General features: G+C 42.2%; 2 protein-coding genes across 2 annotated transcripts in view; one reads left to right on the forward strand and one right to left on the reverse strand.

The window, feature by feature from the left end:
- tmem37 (transmembrane protein 37) overlaps positions 1-9,736 on the forward strand; it is a 53,004-nt gene extending 43,268 nt beyond the window's left edge. The window contains exon 2 of the mRNA XM_070874504.1: positions 8,717-9,736. Coding sequence (XP_070730605.1) covers positions 8,717-9,292 — 576 coding nt within the window. The 3' untranslated portion in view covers positions 9,293-9,736. The remainder of the gene's footprint in view (positions 1-8,716) is intronic.
- An 8,823-nt stretch (positions 9,737-18,559) lies between these two features.
- Positions 18,560-23,930, reverse strand: part of sctr (secretin receptor) — a 94,065-nt gene continuing 88,694 nt past the window's right edge. The window contains exons 11-13 of the mRNA XM_070874505.1: positions 19,235-19,373; positions 18,889-18,930; positions 18,560-18,767 (exon numbers count right to left, since the gene is read on the reverse strand). Of these exons, the coding sequence (XP_070730606.1) occupies positions 18,576-18,767; positions 18,889-18,930; positions 19,235-19,373 (373 nt within the window). The 3' untranslated portion in view covers positions 18,560-18,575. The remainder of the gene's footprint in view (positions 18,768-18,888; positions 18,931-19,234; positions 19,374-23,930) is intronic.

Raw genomic sequence — 23,930 nt, forward strand, 5'->3', positions numbered from 1 at the left:
TGAATACTGAACCAAAGTACTTGTTCAATTGGTCTGCCATTTCTTTGTTCCCCGTTATGACTTCCCCTGATTCTGACTGCAGGGGACCTAAGTTTGTCTTTACTAACCTTTTTCTCTTTACACATCTATAGAAACTTTTGCAATCCGCCTTAATGTTCCCTGCAAGCTTCTTCTCGTACTCCATTTTCCCTGCCCTAATCAAACCTTTTGTCCTCCTCTGCTGAGTTCTAAATTTCTCCCAGTCCCCAGGTTCGCTGCTATTTCTGGCCAATTTGTATGCCATTTCCTTGGCTTTAATACTATCCCTGATTTCCCTAGATAGCCACGGTTGAGCCACCTTCCCTTTTTTATTTTTACGCCAGACAGGAATGTACAATTGTTGTCGTTCATCCATGCGGTCTCTAAATGTCTGCCATTGCCCATCCACAGTCAACCCCTTAAGTATCATTAGCCAATCTATCTTAGCCAATTCATGCCTCATACCTTCAAAGTTACCCTTCTTTAAGTTCTGGACCATGGTTTCTGAATTAACTGTTTCATTCTCCATCCTAATGCAGAATTCCACCATATTATGGTCACTCTTCCCCAAGGGGCCTCGCACAATGAGATTGCTAATTAATCCTCTCTCATTACACAACACCCAGTCTAAGATGGCCTCCCCCCTAGTTGGTTCCTCGACATATTGGTCTAGAAAACCATGCCTTATGCATTCCAGGAAATCCTCCTCCACCGTATTGCTTCCAGTTTGGCTAGCCCAATCAATGTGCATATTAAAGTCACCCATTATAACTGCTGCACCTTTATTGCATGCACTCCTAATTTCCTGTTTGATGCCCTCCCCAACATCACTACTACTGTTTGGAGGTCTGTACACAACTCCCACTAACGATTTTTGCCCTTTAGTGTTCTGCAGCTCTACCCATATAGATTCCACATCATCCAAGCTAATGTCTTTCCTAACTATTGCATTAATCTCCTCTTTAACCAGCAATGCTACCCCACCTCCTTTTCCTTTTATTCTATCCTTCCTGAATGTTGAATACCCCTGGATGTTGAGTTCCCAGCCCTGATCATCCTGGAGCCACGTCTCCGTAATCCCAATCACATCATATTTGTTAACATCTATTTGCACAGTTAATTCATCCACCTTATTGCGGATACTCTTTGCATTAAGACACAAAGCCTTCAGGCTTGCTTTTTTAACACCCTTTGTCCTTCTAGAATTTTGCTGTACAGTGGCCCTTTTTGTTCTTTGCCTTGGGTTTCTCTGCCCTCCACTTTTCCTCATCTCCTTTCTGTCTTTTGCTTTTGCCTCATTTTTGTCTCCCTCTGTCTCCCTGCATAGGTTCCCATCCCCCTGCAATATTAGTTTAACTCCTCCCAACAGCACTAGCAAACACTCCCCCTAGGACATTTGTTCCGGACCTGCCCAGGTGCAGACCGTCCAGTTTGTACTGGTCCCACCTCCCCCAGAACCGGTTCCAATGCCCCAAGAATTTGAATCCCTCCCTGCTGCACCACTGCTCAAGCCATGTATTCATCTGCGCTATCCTGCGATTCCTACTCTGACTAGCACGTGGCACTGGTAGCAATCCCGAGATTACTACTTTTGAGGTCCTACTTTTTAATTTAGCTCCTAGCTCCTTAAATTCTTTTCGTAGGACCTCATCCCTTTTTTTACCTATGTCATTGGTACCAATGTGCACCACGACAACTGGCTGTTCTCCCTCCCATTTCAGAATGTCCTGCACCCGCTCCGAGACATCCTTGACCCTTGCACCAGGGAGGCAACATACCATCCTGGAGTCTCGGTTGCGTCCGCAGAAACGCCTATCTATTCCCCTCACCATCGAATCCCCTATCACTATCGCGCTCCCACTCTTTTTCCTGCCCTCCTTTGCAGCAGAGCTGCCCCCCCCTGATGAGTCATCCTCCCCAACAGTACTCAAAGCAGTGTATCTGTTTTGCAGGGGGATGACCACATTGGACCCCTGCACTATCTTTCTTGCACTGCTCTTCCTGCTGGTCTTCCATTCCCTATCTGGCTGTGGACCCTTCTCCTGCGGTAAGACCAACTCACTACACGTGATACTCACGTCATTCTCAGCATCGTGGATGCTCCAGAGTGAATCCACCCTCAGCTCCAATTCCGCAACGCGGACCGTCAAGAGCTTGAGGCGGATACACTTCCCACACACGTAGCGCCCAGGGACACCGGAAGTGTCCCCGAGTTCCCACATGGTACAGGAGGAGCATATCACGTGACCGAGCTCTCCTGCCATGCCTTAAACTTAGATACACTTAAATTGGTATTAACAATGTTGCAGTTCACTTACTGATATAAAAAAGAAAAGAAAAGCTACTCACCAATCACCAGCCAATCACTTACCACATTGGCTGTGACGTCACTTTTTGATTACTTTCTACTTCTATTTTGCTTTCTCTCCCGCTGTAGCTGCACCGGTCGCCTTTTATAGGCTGCTCCGACACTACTCCCGCCTCTCACCCACTGCCGCTGGCTCTCGATCTCCCGCTGGGCTTTTGATAGGTCGCTCCCCTCTCACCCACTGCCGCTGGCTCTCGATCTCCCGCTGGGCTTTTGATAGGTCGCTCCCACCTCTCGCCAACTGCCGCTGGCTCTCGATCTCCCGCTGGGCTTTTGATAGGTAGCTCCCACCTCTCGCCAACTGCCGCTGGCTCTCGATCTCCCGCTGGGCTTTTGACAGGTCGCTCCCCTCTCACCAACTGCCGCTGGCTCTCGATCTCCCGCTGGGCTTTTGACAGGTCGCTCCCCTCTCACCAACTGCCGCTGGCTCTCGATCTCCCGCTGGGCTTTTGATAGGTCGCTCCCCTCTCACCAACTGCCGCTGGCCCAACTACTCAACCTTTCCTCATAAGTCAACCCTCTCATCCCTGGAATCAACCTAGTGAACCTTCTCTGAACTGCCTCCAATGCAAGTATATCTTTTCGTAAATATGGAAACCAAAATTGCACACAGTATTCCAGGTGTGGCCTCACCAATACCTTATATAGCTGTAGCAAGACTTCCCTGCTTTTACACTCCATCCCCTTTGCAATAAAGGCCAAGATACCATTGGCCTTCCTGATCACTTGCTGTACCTGCATACTATCCTTTTGCATTTCATGCATAAGTAGCCGCAGGTCCCGCTGCACTGCGACACTTTGCAATCTTTCTCTATTTAAATAATAACTTGCTCTTTGATTTTTTTCTGCCAAAGTGCATGACCTCACACTTTCCAACATTATACTCCATCTGCCAAATTTTTGCCCACTCACTTAGCCTGTCTATGTCCTTTTGCAAATTTTTTGTGTCCTCTTCACACATTGCTTTTCCTTCCATCTTTGTATCTTCAGCAAACTTGGCTACGTTACACTCAGTCCCTTCTTCGAAGTTGTTAATATAGATTGTAAATAGTTGGGGTCCCAGCACTGACCCCTGCAGCACCCCACTAGTTACTGGTTGCCAACCAGAGAATGAACCATTTATCCCGACTCTCTGTTCTCTGTTAGTTAACCAATCCTCTATCCAAGCTAATATATTACCCCCAACCCCATGAACTTTTATCTTGTGCAGTAACCTTTCATGTGACATCTTGTCAAATGCCTTCTGGAAGTCCAAATACACCACATCCACTGATTCCCCTTTATCCACCCTGTTTGTTACATCCTCGAAGAACTCCAGAAAATTTGTCAAACATGACTTCCCCTTCATAAATCCATGCTGACTCTGCCTGACTGAATTTTTCTTTTCCAAATGCCCTGCTACTGCTTCTTTAATAATGGACTCCAACATTTTCCCAACCACAGATGTTAGGCTAACTGTCATTCGCAGTGGTGGTGCAGAACCTAGGGGTGGAGTGCTGTGCTCGGGGACCACTGGCAGCAGTGTTCCTGGCTATCGCATCCAGGGACTCTGCCATGCTCGGAATGAACTCGGTCATGGTGGCCAGGTATTGGGATATGCCCCCCAATGCTTCGATGAGCTGGTCACAAATGTATACAGTCCTCCTGGACAACTGCACCATCTCTCCGCTGTCATGTCACGCTTGTGGAACAGACCTGCCGTGTCCAGGAGGCCTCCGCGGGGTTGGTGCCATCCTGGGGACAAATGGGGTGCCCTGTGGAGAGCTGCTTGGGGCCGTCTCCTCCAGAATGGAGGCGGGAATAACCGGAGGACCACCAAATGGCCTTGGGATTGAATGGCTTCTGGAGCGTGGCGATGCAGGTTCTTCGAAGTACACACTCTCATTCGTCGAGAACAGACCCAGCGGATTGACGTGTGACAATCGGAGCTCCTCAGCACCAAATGTAGTTGGATCGTCTGCCGACTCCTGCCCCGCGCCCCCACCATCTGGCCTCTGTGGCCTTGCCTGGGGCCATGCTGCTGGCTGAGCTGCAAGACACATATGAGGTTATTAGAGGAGAAGGGGGTACTCGGGTGACAAGGTGAGTCCAGTGCTACACACAGCATATGAATGACAAATGCACCACCGCTCTCAAAATCATCGCAGACATCACATTTCATGACCATCAATAAATTTGTGTTGCAATGATTTTCATTAGGCCAACATTATTTCTATGACCCTTTTAGAAATTATCTATCATATATGATTGTTCGGATATGAGTTGGTGTGGCATCTATTGACTTTACATCATGCAATGGTGTAAGCTTTACTCACGTGGCATCGTGTCAGGGTCTGCAGATGCATCCGTGGCTGTCCGGGGATACTTCCCCACGAGTGTGAGCACTCGCTCCTCCATCTCAGTTATGTCGCTGGGGACTGGTGGCCCGCTACCCATTCATCTCTGCACGGACTTCATCGTCGATAGCTTCTTCTGTAAAAGGTGATAGGACGACATGGCATGAGATCATTGCATGATATCTTTGCTAGGTACTGTCACAGACACTGATACAACACATAACTGACAGATGTAATCATGATTATTATGATTATTATTATTCTTTACCTAAAGACGTACACCGTGACCGCAGGCTTTGAGTAAAACATTCCCGGTAAAAGTGCAAGACCTCTCATCTGCTGATAGTCACTCATGACTGTTACAAATCAAATTATATAAAGACATAAGTACATGTAAATCAATGTAATACTTACTCTTGCGGATCCCACAAGGTCATTCCATCGTTTGCGGCACTGGTTGCCCTCACGCACCTCATTGGTCGCTAACGAGACCATCTCTGCTATCTCGGTCCATATCCTCTGGTAGGCCTTTGGGATGGGCTTCCCCGCCCTCCCTGTGTCAAATCACCCCAGCGTAACTCGACCTCCTGCAGGAGGGAGTCATTTGCCTCGTCCGAGAACCTCCTGGCTCTTTTGCGTCCTCCAATGTGCTCCTCTCCCACCTCACTGCTCTCTCCAGCATCAGTCTCCACAGCATGCTGTGATGCCTCCTCCTCTCTCTCCATTATAGGGCAAATATGTGGCTGGTAACAGCTAATTTTTGTTTGTCTACTTTCTGTGAAGCTATAAAGTCTCCTTCCTCCCAAAGCAGCCACACCACACCCAGTCACGCCTTCAGTCCCTCTGAGCTCTCTCTCTGTCTCCTCTTCTGCGCATGTCATAATGATCCTTGACCTCCAGAATCGCAGGAATCGAGCGTTGCCATGCCGTTGCTAAGGATGTCCACACTTTACAGCAGAAGGTCAAAAAAATTTAATGCTACCGCCCATTTGATATCGCTCACGGTAACGCCCATTTTCAAAAATGTAAACTCGGTGTTTTGAGAGTGGGCAAGAACCCGGCAATCTGAAAACCTTTTTTTACCGCCCGTGTCGGAAATAACGCCCATTTTTGGTTGATGAGCACAAAAGCGGAGGTTCTAGCCTATAGTCTTTACCCCAGCATCCCAGGACCGCTCTGAGTTTGAGTTGTAGCTGCAGATTTCAGTGATGAAGCATAGACGTCTCAAACATTGGTCATCGCTGAAGTTCAGGTAGGAGAATTGCTCCCTGAACACCCTGGATGGAAATGGCCTCTTGTTTAGAGCCCTTTTCCCCTTCTTTCTCATCTTCTGGCAGATTGTCCTGTTCTGTGTGGCCTTTGCTCATTCTCCCAGTCATGCTTGATTCCAAGAGAAAGACCTACTACATTCAACGGCATTACCATCGCTGAATCCCCACTATCAACATCCTGGGGGTCATCATTAACCAGAAACCTAACTGGACCAGCCACATAAATACTGTGGCTACAAGAACAGGTCAGAAGCTGGGTATTCTGTGGCAAGTGTCTCACCTCCTGACTCCCCAAAGCCTTCCCACCATCTACAAGGTACAAGTAAGGAGTCTATTGGAATACTCTCCACTTGCCTGGATGAGTGCAGCTCCAACAACACAAGAAACTCGACACAATCCAGGACAAAGCAGCCCACTTGATTGGCACCCCATCCACCACCTTAAACATTCACTCCTTCCACCACTGGTGCACCCTGGCTAAAGTGTGTACCATCTACAAGATGCATTGCAGCAACATGTCACGGCTTCTTCAATAGCACCTCCCAAACCTGCGACCTCTACCACCTGGAAGAACAAGAGTAGCAGGCGCATGGCAACACCGCCACCTGCAAGTTCCCTTCCAAGTTACACACTATCCTGATTTGGAGGTATGTTGCCGCTCCTTCATTGTTGCTGGGTCAAAATCATGGAACTCCCGACTAGCACTGTGGGAATACCTTCACCACACGGACTGCAGCAGTTTAAGAAAACGGCTCACCATCACCTTCTCAAGGGTAATTAGGGATGGGCAACAAATGCTGGCCTTACCAATGATGCTCACATCCCAGGAACAAATATTTTAAAAAGGTGTAAGGATGTGCCGACGTAGAGTAGATAAAGCAGAGTGATGGGGATGTGATGAGTGGCACATCAGGATGAGGTTGAGTGTGGCTTTGTAGTAATGTTTCATGATCGACTGAGATCATCGAAAGGTTTGCGCCACTGCAGCCTGGTCCTCCTGATGACATCCCTAGTTGTGCCCTCCTGTGCAATGTGCAACCAGGCAGCGTTGATGTCCTGGGGAGGTCTCTTCTGCTCATTGGAAGGGAAGGGAAACTCCCTTTGTGCTGTGACTTCCTCCATAAGCATAAGGAGGGAGTCATGGGAGAGCCTGGGTTCACTGTTTGTGCAGTGCTTGTCAGTGTTTGCAGTACCTCAATGCTGTAGAACACTGACAGCATAAATGTCAAAATTAATTTGCGGATGATCCCTTTAAGAAAACCCGCTGATGTTGTGTCATCCTATGACATTATCAGACCCACTATCTTCAATTGGCCCGGGAAATGCGCTGGGTGGGCTTAACAAGCCCATAGAGCGGAAATTCATTTTGGACAGCGGGCCAGAGCCAGCAGCGAGGCCGGGACCCAACATCCACATTGCCCGCCACGGACCCGCCCAGGTAGGGGAAATCGTGGCCATAAACTTAAAATTGAGCCATTCCAGAGTGAAAAGAGGGAACACTTATTCATACAATAGCTGGTAGATATCTGGAACTCCCATTCCCCAAAAAAGCTATGGATAGATTCAAGATGTTAGGTAAGGTTATCAGGAGACATGGAGCAAATGGGATTGAGGTACAGATCAGCCAGCATCAAATTGAATGGTAGAAAAGACGTGAGGGGCTGAATGTCCTACTCCTGGTCTTATGTTCTTATGTTGATGGTGACACTAGTCAGGGGGAATTATAACCCCCTCACCCAGCAGAAACTTATTTAAATATGCAATTCGGGTTCCGAATATGGTATCAGGACCTGTTTGGAATATTAACCCCAGGCCTGTCCCGGGAAGCCCTCAAGCCAAACAGGAGCCAGGGCCTGAAGTGGCCCAGAAATCTAATAATTTTTTCTTGTTGTTTCCTTCCTCTGCTACCCCGGGCCTCCCTTCATCTCCTCCGCCTACAAATCATCTCTGGACCTCCCTGAGCACTAACGTTATGCTAGGGACCATTCATTTGAGTTCCCAACTGTGGCCTCCTGCTGATCAAAATACTACCTCCACCCTCCAGCTTCTTTGTCGTTCTCATCAGGTTTGAATGGGAGTAAGGCCTTCAGAATGGAAATGTTGCTCGTCCATTAAAATTGGCTGGGTCTCTCTGCTGCTACTCTTGGATGTGCTGCCTGCTAGCTAGCTCATGTTCCCACTCAGGAATTAAAATTGTTCCCATAGTGTCTGAAATGAAAAGAGTTCTATTCCCCAGCACTAACATTCTTCATCTTACTGAGCACAAAATAAGTTGAAATACTCTTTTTAAAAAATGGGCATAACAGATTGCATACAGACTCATAAAATGCATACAATATAATGTTAGATTCAGGAGACTTGCACCGTCAAAATCACAGCTTTTACACTTCAAATGATTTAGGGTGTATGTGTGTGTATGTGCACAAGATTGTGCCTCTGTCTTGCATTGTCAAGGTTTATGATGATGTCTGAACTACTTAATTATGCTTATAGCCATAAGGGTCTAATCCACAATGCTTCAGGGAGTGCATTACAGACATGCAGTCTGTATTTTCCAGTCCATTAAAACTTTCCATGATGCACTACCTGAGTGTGAAGCTCCCTGTGGGATGGTGGAATGGGCCCTTTTGTCTAAGCAAAACAACTGAAGCAAGAAATAAAATTCATTGAACATGAATTCTGAACCCATGTCTCTCACTAATGATATGCACATTTAATTCTAGGTACAGGAAGAGCTCCAATGCAGGAAGGCCGGAAAATCAGTACTGGATACATTCATCAGGAGTCTGATAATTCTCTGCACCTCAATAGCAATTGTTCTCTCCTCCATTGCTGTGTGCTATGGTCACTGGCTGTTTGTAGACAGGAAGATATTTGGACTCTGGTATTTCTGCACTTTAGAGCATGACCGCGAGCCTCAATGCACAACAGATTTCAGTGTTGCTGAGGTTGATGGTTTAAACACAGGTCTATTTTTCACAAGGATCATTGTCACTTTTGCTGTGGTGCTGGCAATGTTTGGTCTGGATATGCTTATCACCTCTCAACTTTGTCAAGATGCCTACTCCAGACGCAAATGGGCATATGGCTCAGGGCTAATTCTCCTGGCTTTCTTCATGACATCTACTGGTGTGCTGACCTTTGCCATTCAGTTGCGGAACTTTATTACACTCACAGGTTTCAGTTTAGCATACTGGTGTGAGTTCATTGCAGCTTTCCTTTTTTTCCTCAATAGTATTAGTGGTCTTCACATTTCCAGCATGACACCCTCAGTTAAAGATAATTCAACAGACGTATGAATAATTCTTTGTTTAATGTTTATTCTTACTTTAGATCCTTACTTATGTAAAATAAATTGATCTCAGAATCTGTATATATGAAGTACAGGTATTCTAAGTCTCTCAAATTTTTGATGAGTATTACTATTATTGGCTATTTTTAGAATCTCAGTGAAAATGGCACAAAGCTCATTATTTAATTTTAAAAAAGTTATACTGTATTTTGTATTGTGATGTGCAGTTTTGTGTTTCTATTTTTCTATATGTTAAAGTTAACAATTTTGAGCAGAAATTAGACAACAAATCATAGCACTGAAATATGAGTGCTATTTTGTTGAGGGGGTGATTACCCCCACCTTGGATTATAATCTCACTGAAATTAATTCCTACAAAAATTGCAGTGATATTAAAAAGCACTCACTTGGCTGACTGTACTAAAATCTAGATGATCTACTTTTATGGGTGTGGGATGGGTGGGTGGGGGGAGGTGAGAACATTATTAACAAAACTAAAGATGGCTTGAAAATGCTCACCATTTTCTTAAAATTTAAAAAAAAATCTTTTAAGGGATCTTGGCTTGAGAATAACAGCTTCACAGTGCATTATTTTGAAGCCTGATATCCTTTATGAATTGACAATGGCACCATGGCTTACTACACTGTGCTTTTACCTTCTTGGGATTTATATTTGAATCCAACTCCTGCCTTGCTGGATGAAAATCTCCTCTGCTTTGACTGCAAGGGCTGTGAGCAAAATGAAGATGGAAAGTCTTAAATCAATTCTGGTGGGGATAGGCTCACAGCATAAAACTGTCCACAAGTTAGCATTAAATTGGCTGAATCACTGAGAAGTTTTGCGAATGACTGACTGACTGCTGGGGGAATTAGGAAAATTAATACTGGTGAAATGCAGGCACTCTTCTGAGATTGTGTTGAGGTACATTGTTGGGGTAGAACAAAGGGATCTTTGCTCTGCATCTCACTAAAGTATACCTGACATGTGAGTGCTTGATGCTGATACTGAACAGGATAATTTTATTAGTCTGTGCTGCCCGTGGGGAACCTCTCCTGGTGACAGGGCATCGTGGAAAATTGCCCCATACATTTGGAAAATTATGGTGGGCAGCGAATGCCTGAATTTCGGATGTGTCCTGCCACCGGAAGAGGCTCCCTGCCAACAGAACGGGCATGCAAAGTTTCTCCTATGATGCCCACAATGGAAAAAAAAATGATGGTTACATTACTTCAGGAAAGAAGTGATCAGGAATAAAATTAAAACAATGGGTTTAATGGAATTAGAGTTGGTCAGTATAGTTTATGACAAGACAATATAAATTTAATAGGAACTCTGATAACTATAGACTGAACTGGTATTTTTATACAGTTAAAGCATCTTATGTGATTCACACTTTCTTCCATCATTATCTTCTGGAACGCTTTGGTTTGATCACACACATTGAAGAGATCATTGTATGACATATGGAAGAAACTAAGCTTTCACAGTTGGCAATAGCTAGTCTGAAGAAAAATATTTAAGTTACATTTACTAGTTTATTCAGTGATTAACACAACATTTCAGTTTTATACAAGAAAAGGAATTGTTTTCAAAAACAAGTCATCCCATTCAAGACTTTTACTATAATACTGTACTTCACAAATAAAATCTAACCTCTTACAGGATGTTATGATATTGACAAGATTGTAAGTGGGTCATGTAGAGTAGGCATAATATCATCATGGAATATAATTATTTAAAATGATCTGCATTTATAAACTCTTCAATTTAAGTAACTTGCTTGTTTTATAATGTTATAATTTTTGCAAGGGAAGAAAGTGCCATTCAAGAAAAGTGGTACTTTATCCAGACAACAGGTTTAGTAGGATGTCAGTTTTATACATTTGTAAACTCCTAATTAAGAATTCTGCTGTTTCACAATAAATTTGTAGGTGAACTTAGCCTGATCAAACTGACTGCATCCCATCTAGCTTGGATTTATGATTATACTGAAATAACATGGATATACTGAATTGTTTCTATTATACTTGTATCATTTTGTGAATGGCTTTAAGCTATTACACTGATTTGAATTGATGGACTGCAAATTTGCACTGTTGTGAAACAAATCTTTATATATTTTCATTTTTTTCTCCTCTAAACTATATGCTTATTGTAAAAATATGCTTTCTCTGAATATAACTTAAAAAAAATATTATAAGCAATTTAATTTTGACATGCTTTACACTTTCCAGACACTGGTTCATTTTCAGGTTGATAAAAATTGCATAATTAACCTATGTTAATAACAAAACATTGTTTCCAATTTTGTTTTTAAAGCGCTAAATGCTGTATCTCCAAACTTAAATATATACCATTTATCAGTACTATAAAGAGGTTGTCAAGTTCTCCATACTGTTTAATTCTGTTTTTAATTGCAAATTAAAATGTCTTTCATATGACATGCCAGTGTGGTGGTGTAATCACTTCTCAGACAAATGGATGTCAGATTATACATACACTCTAAAACAGTTTGCTTTAGACTAGAACCTATTGGCAGATTCCATTTCATTGGGCCATAATTTGCAGTAGCAGATCATCTAAAGGTATTCGGCGTTAGTTAGAATTGCCCTTGCACATTTAGATTTACATTTTTTTGTGTGGCAAGTTGCTGAAAGTGCGATCTGATAACACCATAGTGAGGGAAACCAGGTATCTGGGGCCTGAATGAACAGGGAAAGCAACTGTGTATCTCCTTAACCAATCAGATTGAAGGATTGTGAAATCAACAGCGTAAGGACTGAGCAGGAAGTATAAATTAGAGTGAGTGAATTCAATGCAAAAATCAGGTACAGAAAGACTAATAAAGAGAGGGAAAGAAAGATTAGATTAAGGGAGAGAGAAAGGAAAAGTAAAAAAAAAGTAAAACTTTACATTTTTAAAATCTCCAACAACAATTAAAACCTGAAGGAATGAGAATCCACATTTGTAATAGTTAATTTTTATTGCCAGAGAGTTTGTTTGATAGTAATTAACATTTATTGCATCATTAAAAGGACTGAAATGGACAATACTTAACTTTCTGTGGCGAGTTTAGTTTGTATCCACTGCACAAATACAGCAACTTCACAACATTCAATGCATTTCAATGGTGAAACAGACAGCAAGCTAATGGTAGAGCAGTGCAACTCTGACAGCAACTCACCTGAAGTTGCTGTACCATTTGTGCATAAATAAAGGGGAGCACTATTAACCTTCCTGTTATTTTGACAACAAATTATGTCTCATTGCTAAGGTCCGTTTATTTAAATTTGAAGCTATAGGCTGAGTATTCTTTTATACGTAGCCTAAATAGAATTCCTTTAAAATGTATATTTTTCAAGCATTCTATAATCATGTTTGTGGGTGCAAATAATTTTATAGCTTTCAAAGACATTTTTTTTTAAAGGTACTAGGGTATGATCATACTGGCACTAATGGGAACAGAGCAGAAGAAGCCTGTAAAGTGAAAGGAGCTCCTCATCAAGGCAGTTGAACATCCTAGACTTTCACTCTTGGGAATAAACCTATATGATTGTCTCATAGCTGCACTATTTGTGAGCTAAGGATCTGTCTGTATTTGTCTGTCTGTGTGAGGTATCCTTCCCATCAAATTCAAACATCTGTAAACAAGTTATATTGCCATTTATTTCCAAACAAATCTTAGTGTTTTAAAAGTGTAATGTATTTCTGCTGATCATCCTGAACATTCTTCTTGTGGTTTGTTCAGTCTAAACTGATAGCAGATAGTTTAACTTATTAAAAGGTAATCTAAATAACTGAATATATGAGAACATGATTAATGACACAATAAGGTCAATACTTTGCAAATTTCATCTGATGCTATTAGTTTATTCATGTACAAGTGAAAAATAAGATGAATCGATTAAACACTGCATTGTAAATGTTTGTTGTGTAAGATGCACCAATTGCTACTGGGTGGATATTCCTCAGTTGTCAGTGAATAAAAAAGGCTCTGCAGAGCTATATTTTTCTCTCTCTCTTAATTGTGACCAGAAATTATGCTACTCGAATAGGGGAGCAAAACCAAAAGAAACTCACAAGACTTTTTGTTCATTTATACCCCTGAGTCTTGCTCCCATCATAAACTGTGTTGATGCAAATTAACTGAAAAATATGCTTGTAAAGGACCATCATCATCATAGGCAGTCGATCGAAATCAAGGAAGACTTGCTTTCAGTCTAAAAGTGAGTTCTCAGGTGACTGTAGAGTCCAATACCGGAATTGCAGTCTCTGTCACAGGTGGGACAGACAGTGGTTGAAGGAAAGGGTGGGTGGGGAGTCTGGTTTGCCACTGTCTGCGCTTGGTTTCTGCATACTCTTGGCAACAAGACTCTAGGTGCTCAACGCCCTCCTAGATGCTCTTCCTCCACTTAGGGCAGCCTTGGGCCAGGGATTGACCTAGCCTCTACCATTTTTTGAGGGAGAGTGTTCCAGATTTCCACTGCTCTTTGTGTGAAGAAGTGATTTCTGACATCACCCCTGAATGACCAAGCACTAATTTTAAGGTTAAGACCCTTTGTTCTGGACTCTCCCACCAGAGGAAATAGTTTCTCTCTATCCTATAAAATCCTTTAATCATCTTAAAAACCTCAATTAGTTCACCCCTTAATCTTCTATATTCAAGGGAATACAAGTCTAGTCTGTGCAACCTGTCCTCATAAATTAAACCTTTTAGCCCTGGTATCATTCTGGTGAGTTTGCGCTGCACACCCCCCCTCACCCCCCCACCGCCAACACCCGCCCCCAAAGCCAATATATCCTTCCTGAGGTGCAGAACTCATTGCCCACTCACTTATTCTATCAATATCCCTTTGAACTTTCTGCTCCCATCTACACTATTTTCTGTGCCACCTAAGTGTCAACTGCAAACTTAGATATACGGCTCTCTAGATAGGGTACAGCTGCAACATAACTTCCACCTCTTTGTATTCCAGCCCTATTGAGATAAAGGTCAATATTCCATTAGCCTTTTAAATTAATTTTTGTACCTGTCCATTAGCTTTTAGTGATTTCTGTACTTGGACACAAAAAGTTCTCTACTTATCCACAGTTCCTAGCTTCTCACTTTAGAAAATACTCTGATTTATCTTTCTCAGATCTAAAATAGATGACCTCGTACTTCTGCACGTTGAACTCCATCTGCCACAGTTTTGCATACTCACTTATTCTATCAATGTCCCTTTGAACTTTCTGCTCCCATCTACACTATTTACTGTGCCACCTAACTTAGTGTCATCTGCAAACTTAGATATACGGCTCTCCATTCCTTCATGCAAGTCATTTATAAATATAGTGAAAAGCTGAGGCCCTAATACAGATCCTTGGGGGACACCACTCAACAATTCCTGTCAATTTGAGTACATATCCATTATCTCTTTTTACTGTCTCCTACCTCCTAACCAATTTCCTATCCAAGCCAATAGCTTGCCTCTAATTCCATGTGCTCTCATTTTTGTTCACATCATTAAACACATCATGGATATGAATGCATTTTTCCATGTCCTTACTTGCATCTTGAGTGTATCATATCCCTCTCAATGGTTAAATGTTATATTTGCATATTCCTTCTTAATGGTTTCATTCCCATCATCATAAGGTCAGGAGTGAGGCTGTTTGCAGGCAACTCCACAGTATTCAGCACCATTCGTAATTCCTCTGATAATAAAGCCTATACCGACCAACAGCAGGACCTAGATAACATCCAGGCTTGTGCTGAAAAGTGGCAGGTAGAATTTGTGCTGCATAAGTGCTGGGTAATGGCTATCCCAAATAAGAGAAAGCTCAACCATTTCCCCCTGACCTTCAACAGCACCACCATTGCTGACTCCCCCACCAGCAACAACTTAGAGGTCACCATGGATAAGAAGGTGAACTGGACCAGCCATATCATCACTCTGGCTACAAGAGAAGGGCACAGGCCGCATAATGTGTGACAAGTGGCTAACCTCCTAACCTCTGAAAGTCTCAAGTAAGGAGTGTGATGGAATACTCACAATTTGTGTGGATGGGTGCAGCTATCACAACACTCAAGAAGCTCGACATCATCCAATACGGAGCAGTTGACTTAATTGGTACTTTTGCTACTGGACTCAATATCCAGCCCCTCCATCACCAACATACTATAGTTGCAGTATATATGGTCTACAGGATGCACTTCAGCAACTCACCAAGGTTAATTTGATGGCACCACCCTCCCCTGCAATCTCTAACACCAAGAACAACAAAAGCAACAATGTTGTGGGAACACCAGCCATCAGTATCTTACTGTGCTGTAGCATTTTTTACACCATCAGAAACAAAGGGGGCAATTTTGACTTTGAGAGCTGGTACAAAATGGGCAACAGCAAGTTTGATATGAAATCCATGGAAATAAAAATTGGGAGCGATGTTTAATGGGCAGCTGAACTGAGAGTGACCATTTTACACTTGCCCAAAGTCAAAATTACCCCAAATGCTGTGCTTATGAATGTATCACCCTGTTTTGTACTAAGTGCTAGTAATTTCAGGTTCCATGTCAAAATCAGTTAATCGGCAACAGATTGAATTTGGGTTCACTTGTCAAGCATAATCGAAACAACACATATAAAAAGCACATGATATTTAACATATTTATTTGCATTTTCTACAAATAATGTGACTTTAAATGTAGCAACTATGATTGTCAGATTGGTATTCTTCTAAATGTAATTATTGAATAAAGCAGGCTCTATTTTGCTACGTGCAGGGAGGGGAATAGGGTAAGGGAGTTTGCACTTCTTGAATTAGTTTAGTTGTGTTATCATGCTGGTTATGGATTGAGACAAAACTCAGGAAGAAACAAAGAAAAAGTGTAAACCAAGACTGCACTGAGGTGGGTAGTATGTAGAAATGCTATCAAAATAAATACGGAAGATAGTTAGCAACCTCCGCTGAATGGAAAACCACAGTATATCAGAAATAATAGAAACGCACAGCAGGTCCATTAGCATCTTAAAAGAAGGAAGATAGATTATCTAAGACCTGACAATGGGAGCCCGAAAACCTGAAACCACTTACTGCCATAACAATGGTGGGGCAGGACTTCTGATTTGTATCGAACTGCATCGGAATTCCCAGCGTCAAGCAACTAGTGTAATATTGGCAGGTGCCTGTGACAATATAGATGGAGCTGGGGCACATTTAGGTGGGGGGAATCAACAGCTGTAAGTTTCAGTTCTACGTAAGAACATAACATAAGAAATAGGAGCAGGAGTAGTCCATTTGGCCCCTCGACCCTGCTCCACCATTTAATAAGATCATGGCTGATCTGATCCTGGCCTCAACTCCACTTCCCCGTCTGTTCCCCATAACCCTTGACTCCCTTATCATTCAAAAATCTGTCTATCTCCACCTTAAATATATTCGATGAACCAGCTTCCACAGCTCCCTGGAGTAGAGAATTCCAAAGATTCACGACTCTCTGAGTGAAGAAAGTCCTCCTCATTTCTGTCTTAAATGGACAACCCTTTATTCTGAAACAATGCCCCTTAGTTCTAGATTCCCCCATGAGAGGAAACATCCTCTCTGCATCTACCCTGTCAAGCTCCCTCAAACCTTAGATGTTGCAATAAGATCACCTTTCATGATTATAGGCACAACCTGCTCAACCTTTCTTCATATGACAACCTCTTCATCTCCGTTCTGATGCAAACTCAGCCCCTTTCTGGGATGTTTGCTTTCAGGGTGCAAATAAGCTTCGTTCCTCATCATTCCATATCCTGAAACAAGCCTGAAACAGTGCTGTGGGGCTTATACTGTGAAAAATGTATGCCAGTTTTTTACAGGCGCACAGTAAATTGGGGGCACCAGAAGCAGGACTTTGGGGAATTCCAACGGGTGACGTCATTCTGCTAGTCTATTCTCCATTTATGTCAAGTTGCAACATGCAAGTGTAAGAACTGCCCAACCCCCACAGGAAACCCCAGTGCATCACAGAAGAGGGCAGAGGCTTGGTGTTACTGAGTCCAGTCACAATTTCCACCCCAGCTAGACCCCAGTAGCCCCAATTGCAATCCAAATCCAGTTGGATTGAGAAAATTAAATAAGTAAAACATATTATAATCACCAATGCAAAATATAATATTGCTAGGGGAACTATTTCTCCCATTCTAATTACTGCCATATTTGACAGTATTATAATTACAGTGAAATGAATTCCAATTTTCTGTCTTTGTACAGTGTTAGTGTTAATATTAGCTTCACTACTCCCATGAAAATAATATTTGGGGCTAAAATGCTTCTGTGAACTTAATACTTTATCCTCACTAAGGAAATTTAATATGGCAGTTCACTAAGAGACACTATCAACCTCCATGTAGATGTAGGCTTGAGATGCTCCATCCAATAGAATCACAAGGCTGCAACACTATTTTAGTGCATTCAAACTCAGAGCATGATCTTATTGAATGGTGGTGCAGGCTCAAAGGGCCGAATGGCCTACTCCTGCACCTATTTTCTATGTTTCTATGTTTCTGTGTTAAACCAATTTTGAATTTGATTGTGAATTGGAAAACAAATTCTAAAATTCCAATTTTGTTGATTGCACTATGCAGAAGGGGCAACATTGCTTTTATAGAATGTATCAGCCAACTCTTAACAATAGAACTTTTCTTTGTTTTCTTTGCAACCGTTGATGGAAATTTGTTTTGAACTGAGAGGCATTGGTACCTGTCTCTCCTGATCTGCTCGTAAATAATTACTGTACAAGTGACACAATAATTTCTGTACATATAATACAATGACACTCACAGGTGCTATTATGACTTCGCTATGTTTAAGAATTCCATTTTCTTACTCTGTAACAACACACAATTTAGACATCTCAAAAATTATTTGGGGCATTGTTTTACAAGCACTTTACAAAATAGCTACTCTATAAATGAACTTGCTCACTCATAGCTGATTGGTGTAACAAGTTGAATTTAACTTATTTAAATACCAAAAGCACTTATACACACATCACACATAAACCACACAATATTACACACATATATCAATTTTGTGTCTATCTTGATCAGTATAATGTCCCACGGTAAGTGCATGTTGCAAACACCAGCTTATCAGGCAGGCCAATTTGAAATAATTTGTTACTTCTCAGTGGAATTGACGAGTCAATGACATCTGACCTTATCAATAGCAGCAGTATCTCTGTTAAATTATTCACAGTTAAATAAATCTGGATTCATATTCTTTTGGCAAAGAATTTGAGCAAAATATTTCATGTGATCCTTTAAAGAACATCTGGTTCTTGGAAAGCAAATTCTCGCTGTTCCGTGGGACTGGACCTGGTCAATAGAGATACCTGTGTTCCACCAGTCACCCCATTACTGATTATGGACTTGTGTTGGCTGCGTAAATCTCCACCAGCAAAATAGTTCTTTAGCCTCCATAGTTTCCATTTTCTCTTGATTTCAGCTCGAACCTAATTGGAAAACAGTCATGTTTTATTGATGGAAAAGCAAAACTATGTTCATTACTATTAAAGAAAAACTCTTTTGACTGTATGTGGCATATAAATTAGAATTAATTAGTAAAAAACTTACTTCACCATTGAGGAAACAATAAAGTACTGCAACAACAAAGCCCTGCAGGTTAAAAAAACATCTTATGAATGGCATAAAGAATACATTTACATTGCTTTAGCATACTCTTCTACAGGATCCTTCCACGTCTCACTTAAAATAACCCTAATTTGCAAGTACATTTCCTAATATTCACCAATGGCAGGCAACCTCAGATGCTGCTAATGCATCTTGGAAAATCATCAACACGTACTCAGAAAATTATTCTCATAAAAATTCATATAGAGCCCTCCTAGTATTAGTGATATTTTTTCAGACTGATTCATTAATTTTAATTATTAATTCTAATGTTTATTCAAATAAATACCTGAAATGATCCAAGAGCGAGCTCAAAGCCTATTCGTAAATCCATTGCAAGGTTGTTTTCTTTATCCGGGAAAATTGCAAAGACAATATAGTGGACTCCAAACAATGGGATTAACAAGAGAGTGGACTTTGCAAGTCTCCTGGAAATAACAAAATACAATATACAGAACTAGTTAAAATATATTTGGCTCTTGCATTCTCAGGTGGATTTTCACTCCCATGTGGAAAACTGGGATGAGCTGACAGCTTTAACCCCCAAAAGTCTCTGCAGGAGACCTTGGCTGATCTCGCCAGCAGGCCTGATTTACATTCTGCCAGCCAGCAGCAAGCATGAAACAGATGAAAAGAGATAGTTGTCTGGTTTCAGACAGGTCACAATCGTGAGGTCTGGAGGTCGCCCACCAGCACCAAGGTAAGTTGTGGGGAGCAGGAGCAGGGCTGTGGGAAGTGAGGAGCCCAGGGCAACAAAGGCCCAAAGTTTCTTATGGGGCTCAAGGTGACTTCCAGTTTCTCCTGGCCCCACTAAAGAAAGTTTCTGAGTTACCTTAGAGAGCCTCCTCTTCTTCACCCCCCCCCAAAGGAGTGACCATGGTGGGCCACTAAAATGCCATCTGGGACCTGTATACATTGTAGGACCCCAATTAACATATAATAATGAAACCTCCCCGAGTCAGGTGGGCACCTCGGCAGCCTACACAAAAGGTCCAGTTAAGACGGCGACAAGAAGGAATTAAATTGGAATGGGCTGGTAAATCTTTGCACAGCTGTTTTAAGTGCCGGGCGGTGTGGGTTAAAATTCCGCCTTCGGTGTCTATTCTGTTGTACAGAAGTTGCATTTCATTCTGAGAAAAGAATACTACCTTGTGCAGTTGGAGATGAATGCCTGATTGTAGTTTTCAGAAATGCCTTTGATTGAGATGATATTCCTGTCCCTGCTTTTCTTTATGAACTTGGATTACTGTTTATTTATAACTAGACATGGATTAATAGTACTGTTGCTTGGGAATCGTACAGAGAGATGGGTCTCGCTCACTTAAATATATTCAGAGAACTTCAAATCCCACAATAAATTTAAATTAACATAGATCTATTTCACAGTGATGACAGTTGTCTGAGTGGATATTTAACTGTAAGGCTTTATTTTGCACAAAAGATGAGGCTTTATTTTATACTACTGAAAACTTCTACAATGTGCTTATTAGTAGTTTGGTATCTGAAGCATGATTATGATAATAAGTTGCTAATATGGAGCTATATTTAACCTGGCCATCATAAGAAACATTGAATCATATCATTTTACAGCACAGATACAGGCCATTCATCCCATTATGCCTGTGCCAGATTTCTAAAAGGGATATGCATTTAGTCTCATTCCCCCTTGCCTTCCTCATTCTATTTAACATTTTTATTTTTCAAATATTTATCCATTATCCTTATAAAAGCTATATTGATATTGCTTCCACCAAATACTAGGCGAACGAGGGTTTAGCAAAAAGGAGGAACTAAAGAAAATCCTTATTAGTCAGCAAATTGTGTTAGGGAAATTGATTGGATTGAAGACCGATAAATCTCCAGGGCCTGATAGTCTGCATCCCAGAGTATTAAGGAAGTGGCCCAAGAAATAATGGATGCATTGGTGGTCATTTTACAACATTCTATATACTCTGGATCAGTTCCAATGGACTGGAGGGTAGCTAATGTAACACTACTTTTTAAAAAAGGAGGGAGAGAGAAAGCAGGGAATTATAGACCAGTCAGCCTGACATCGATGGTGGGGAAAATGTTGGAATCAATTATTAAAGATGTAATAGCAGCACATTTGGAAAGCAGTGTCAGGATCGGTTCAAGTCAGCATGGATTTATAAAAGGAAAATCATGTTTGACAAATCTTCTAGAATTTTTGAGGATGTAACGAGTAGAGTGGAGCCAGTGGATGTGGTGTATTTAGACTTTCAAATGGCTTTTGACAAGGTCCCACATAAGAGATTAATGTGCAAAATTAAAGCACATGGTATTGGGGGTAATATATTGTGGATAGAGAACTGATTAGCAGACAGGAAGCAAAGAGTAAGAATAAATGGGTCCTTTTCAGAAAGGCAGGCAGTGACTCGTGGGGTACCCCAAGGTTCAGTGCTGGAACCTCAGCTATTTAAAATATACATTAATGATTTAGACGAAGGAATTGAATGTAATATCTCCAAGTTTGCAGATGACACTAAGCTGGGTGGCAGTGTGAGCTGTGAGGTAGATGCTAAGAAGCTGCAGGGTGACTTGGACAGGTTAGGTGAGTGGACAAATACATGGCAGTTGCGGTATAATGTGGATAAATGCGAGGTTATCCACTTTGGTGGTAAAAACCGGAGGGCTGATTATTATCTGAATGGTGACAGATTGGTAAAGGGGAATTGCAAAGAGACCTGGGTGTCATGGTACATCAGTCATTGAAGGTTGGCATGCAGGTGCAGCAGGCGGTGAAGAAGGCAAATGGCATATTGGCCTTCATAGCGATAGGATTCGACTATAGGAGCAGGAAGGTCTTACTACAGTTGTACAGGGCCTTGGTAAGGCTACATCTTGAATATTGTGTACAATTCTAGTCTCCTAATCTGAGGAAGGACATTCTTGCTATTGAGGAAGTGCAGCGAAGGTTGGCCAGACTGATTCTCGCGATGACAGGCCTGATATATGAAGAAAAACTGGATCGACTAGGCTTGTATTCAATGGAATTTAGAAGAATGAAAGGGGATCTCATAGAAACATATAAAATTCTGACAGGATTGGACAGGTTAGATGCAGGAAGAATGTTCCCGATGTTGAGGAAGTCCAGAACCAGGGGTCACAGTCTAAGGATAAGGGGTAAGCCATTTAAGACTGAGATGAGGAGAAACTTCTTCACTCAGAGAGTTGTGGGCATGTGGATTTCTCTACCACAGAAATTTGTCGGGGCAGTTCGTTAGATATATTCAAAAGGGAGTTAGATGTGACCCTCATGGCTAAAGGAATCAAGGGGTATGGAGAGAAAGCAGGAATGGGATACTGAAATGCATGATCAGCCATGATCATATTGAATGATGGTGCAGGCTCGAAGGGTCGAATGGCCTACTCCTGCACCTATTTTCTATGTTTCTATGTTTCTATGTTACCACTGTTTTTGATAGGGAATTCTATTTCCTAACAATCCACTGTGTAGAAGCAATCTCCCAACCTCTCTCTTCATTTCTGTGATGATGATCTTAAATTTATGTCCTTTTAGTACCAATTGACCAACCAGTGGAAACAGTGTACATAGGATTAGAAATTGGTTAATCTCATATGATTAAGGTTTTCCTTTCTTTTATTTATAAATGGCTTGTAGAATTTTAGTGTAGCTAGAAATAATGAAATGGTTAAAGTTGTTCATTCCAGGACACTTTAGGATTTATGTGTCAGTGTACAATTTAGCTGACTGTGCTGCTTAGCTTCTGCTGAAAGTGAAGGATCTGTGATTTGCGACTGTTGACTTCTTTTTGTCACCAGATTGTGAAATGAGACAGCCAAGATAATCTTGAGATAAGGAAATGGGACAATGAGCTCAGGATGATTAGTTACATGCGTGATGGTAAACAAGTTGGCATCTGGTGTTTTGTAGGAAATATCTCATTTCTGAGGGTCCTGTTCAGAATAACTGTCATCAGGATATATACAATGCATAACTAGAGGCCTATAAAGATCTTGAACTTTCCATCACAAGTCATAAAGTTAGAATCGAAAGGTTCAATGAAGGGTATGGGGGAGAAATTGGGGTAGTTTGTGCCTTCCGTTAGCGCCACCGACTTTTCGCCCGCCGCAGCATCGCTAATGACTCCTGCTAAATTCCGCAGGAGTTTAGCACCGTTAGTAACCGGTATCACCCCGCTCTGCTAACAATGACGACTGCATCACCATGCGCAACGACCCATTTTCGCCCGGGAGCAAAAATTCAGTATTGCCCCCTAAAGCTGCGCTGGGCGATGCCAGCGACAGCTTCAGGGGGCGCGTACAAGACGGCCGGCCACTCATGGGGTACTAGTTAAATGGGAAGTGGCGTGTATGTAAATTAAAAATTGTCCAACTTACCTGCCCATTGCCTCCTTGAACGGGGGTCCGTGCCACGATCTGGCAGCCCGGCACTCCGCTTGAGTGCTGGGCTGATGGCACGGCACCCTGCTCTGCGGTGGTCCAGGTAGGACACCGCAGAGTCTTCAGCTTGGGCCTTCCCTTTAATGGAGGGGACGGCCTCTTCTACGCGGCAGTGCTACATGCCCAGTGCATAGCGCTGCGCCCCGCTTCCTCTGCTTCTGTCCCCATAGTGCCCCAGAGAGGAAGTGGAGCGCATTTTTTTGCACTCCACTTCCTCTCGATGGAAGTAACCCCAATTTCGCAAGTGGGGCAGGACTTCTGCGCCTGGCGCAGGAACTCCCGCCTCACGGATGTTACCATCCCCAATGGGACATTACACAATTTCCTGGCCTATATCTCTACTCAGAGACATTGCTTGTGTCAAAAATGTGGTGGTCAGATTCAAATTCTCTTACAATAGTTTTTCCTTATTTACTTTATTAAAATTTCTCAAAATTTTGAATACCTCTTAACTTCTCTGTTTTGGTGTTCCACGTTCCCGACTTTCTCCTCAGAAGTAAAGTTTCTCATCTCTAGTATCAGTTCAGTAAATTTATTCT

The sequence above is a fragment of the Pristiophorus japonicus genome, chromosome 3 (assembly GCF_044704955.1).
Source record: "Pristiophorus japonicus isolate sPriJap1 chromosome 3, sPriJap1.hap1, whole genome shotgun sequence".
In the NCBI taxonomy this organism is placed as follows: domain Eukaryota; kingdom Metazoa; phylum Chordata; class Chondrichthyes; family Pristiophoridae; genus Pristiophorus; species Pristiophorus japonicus.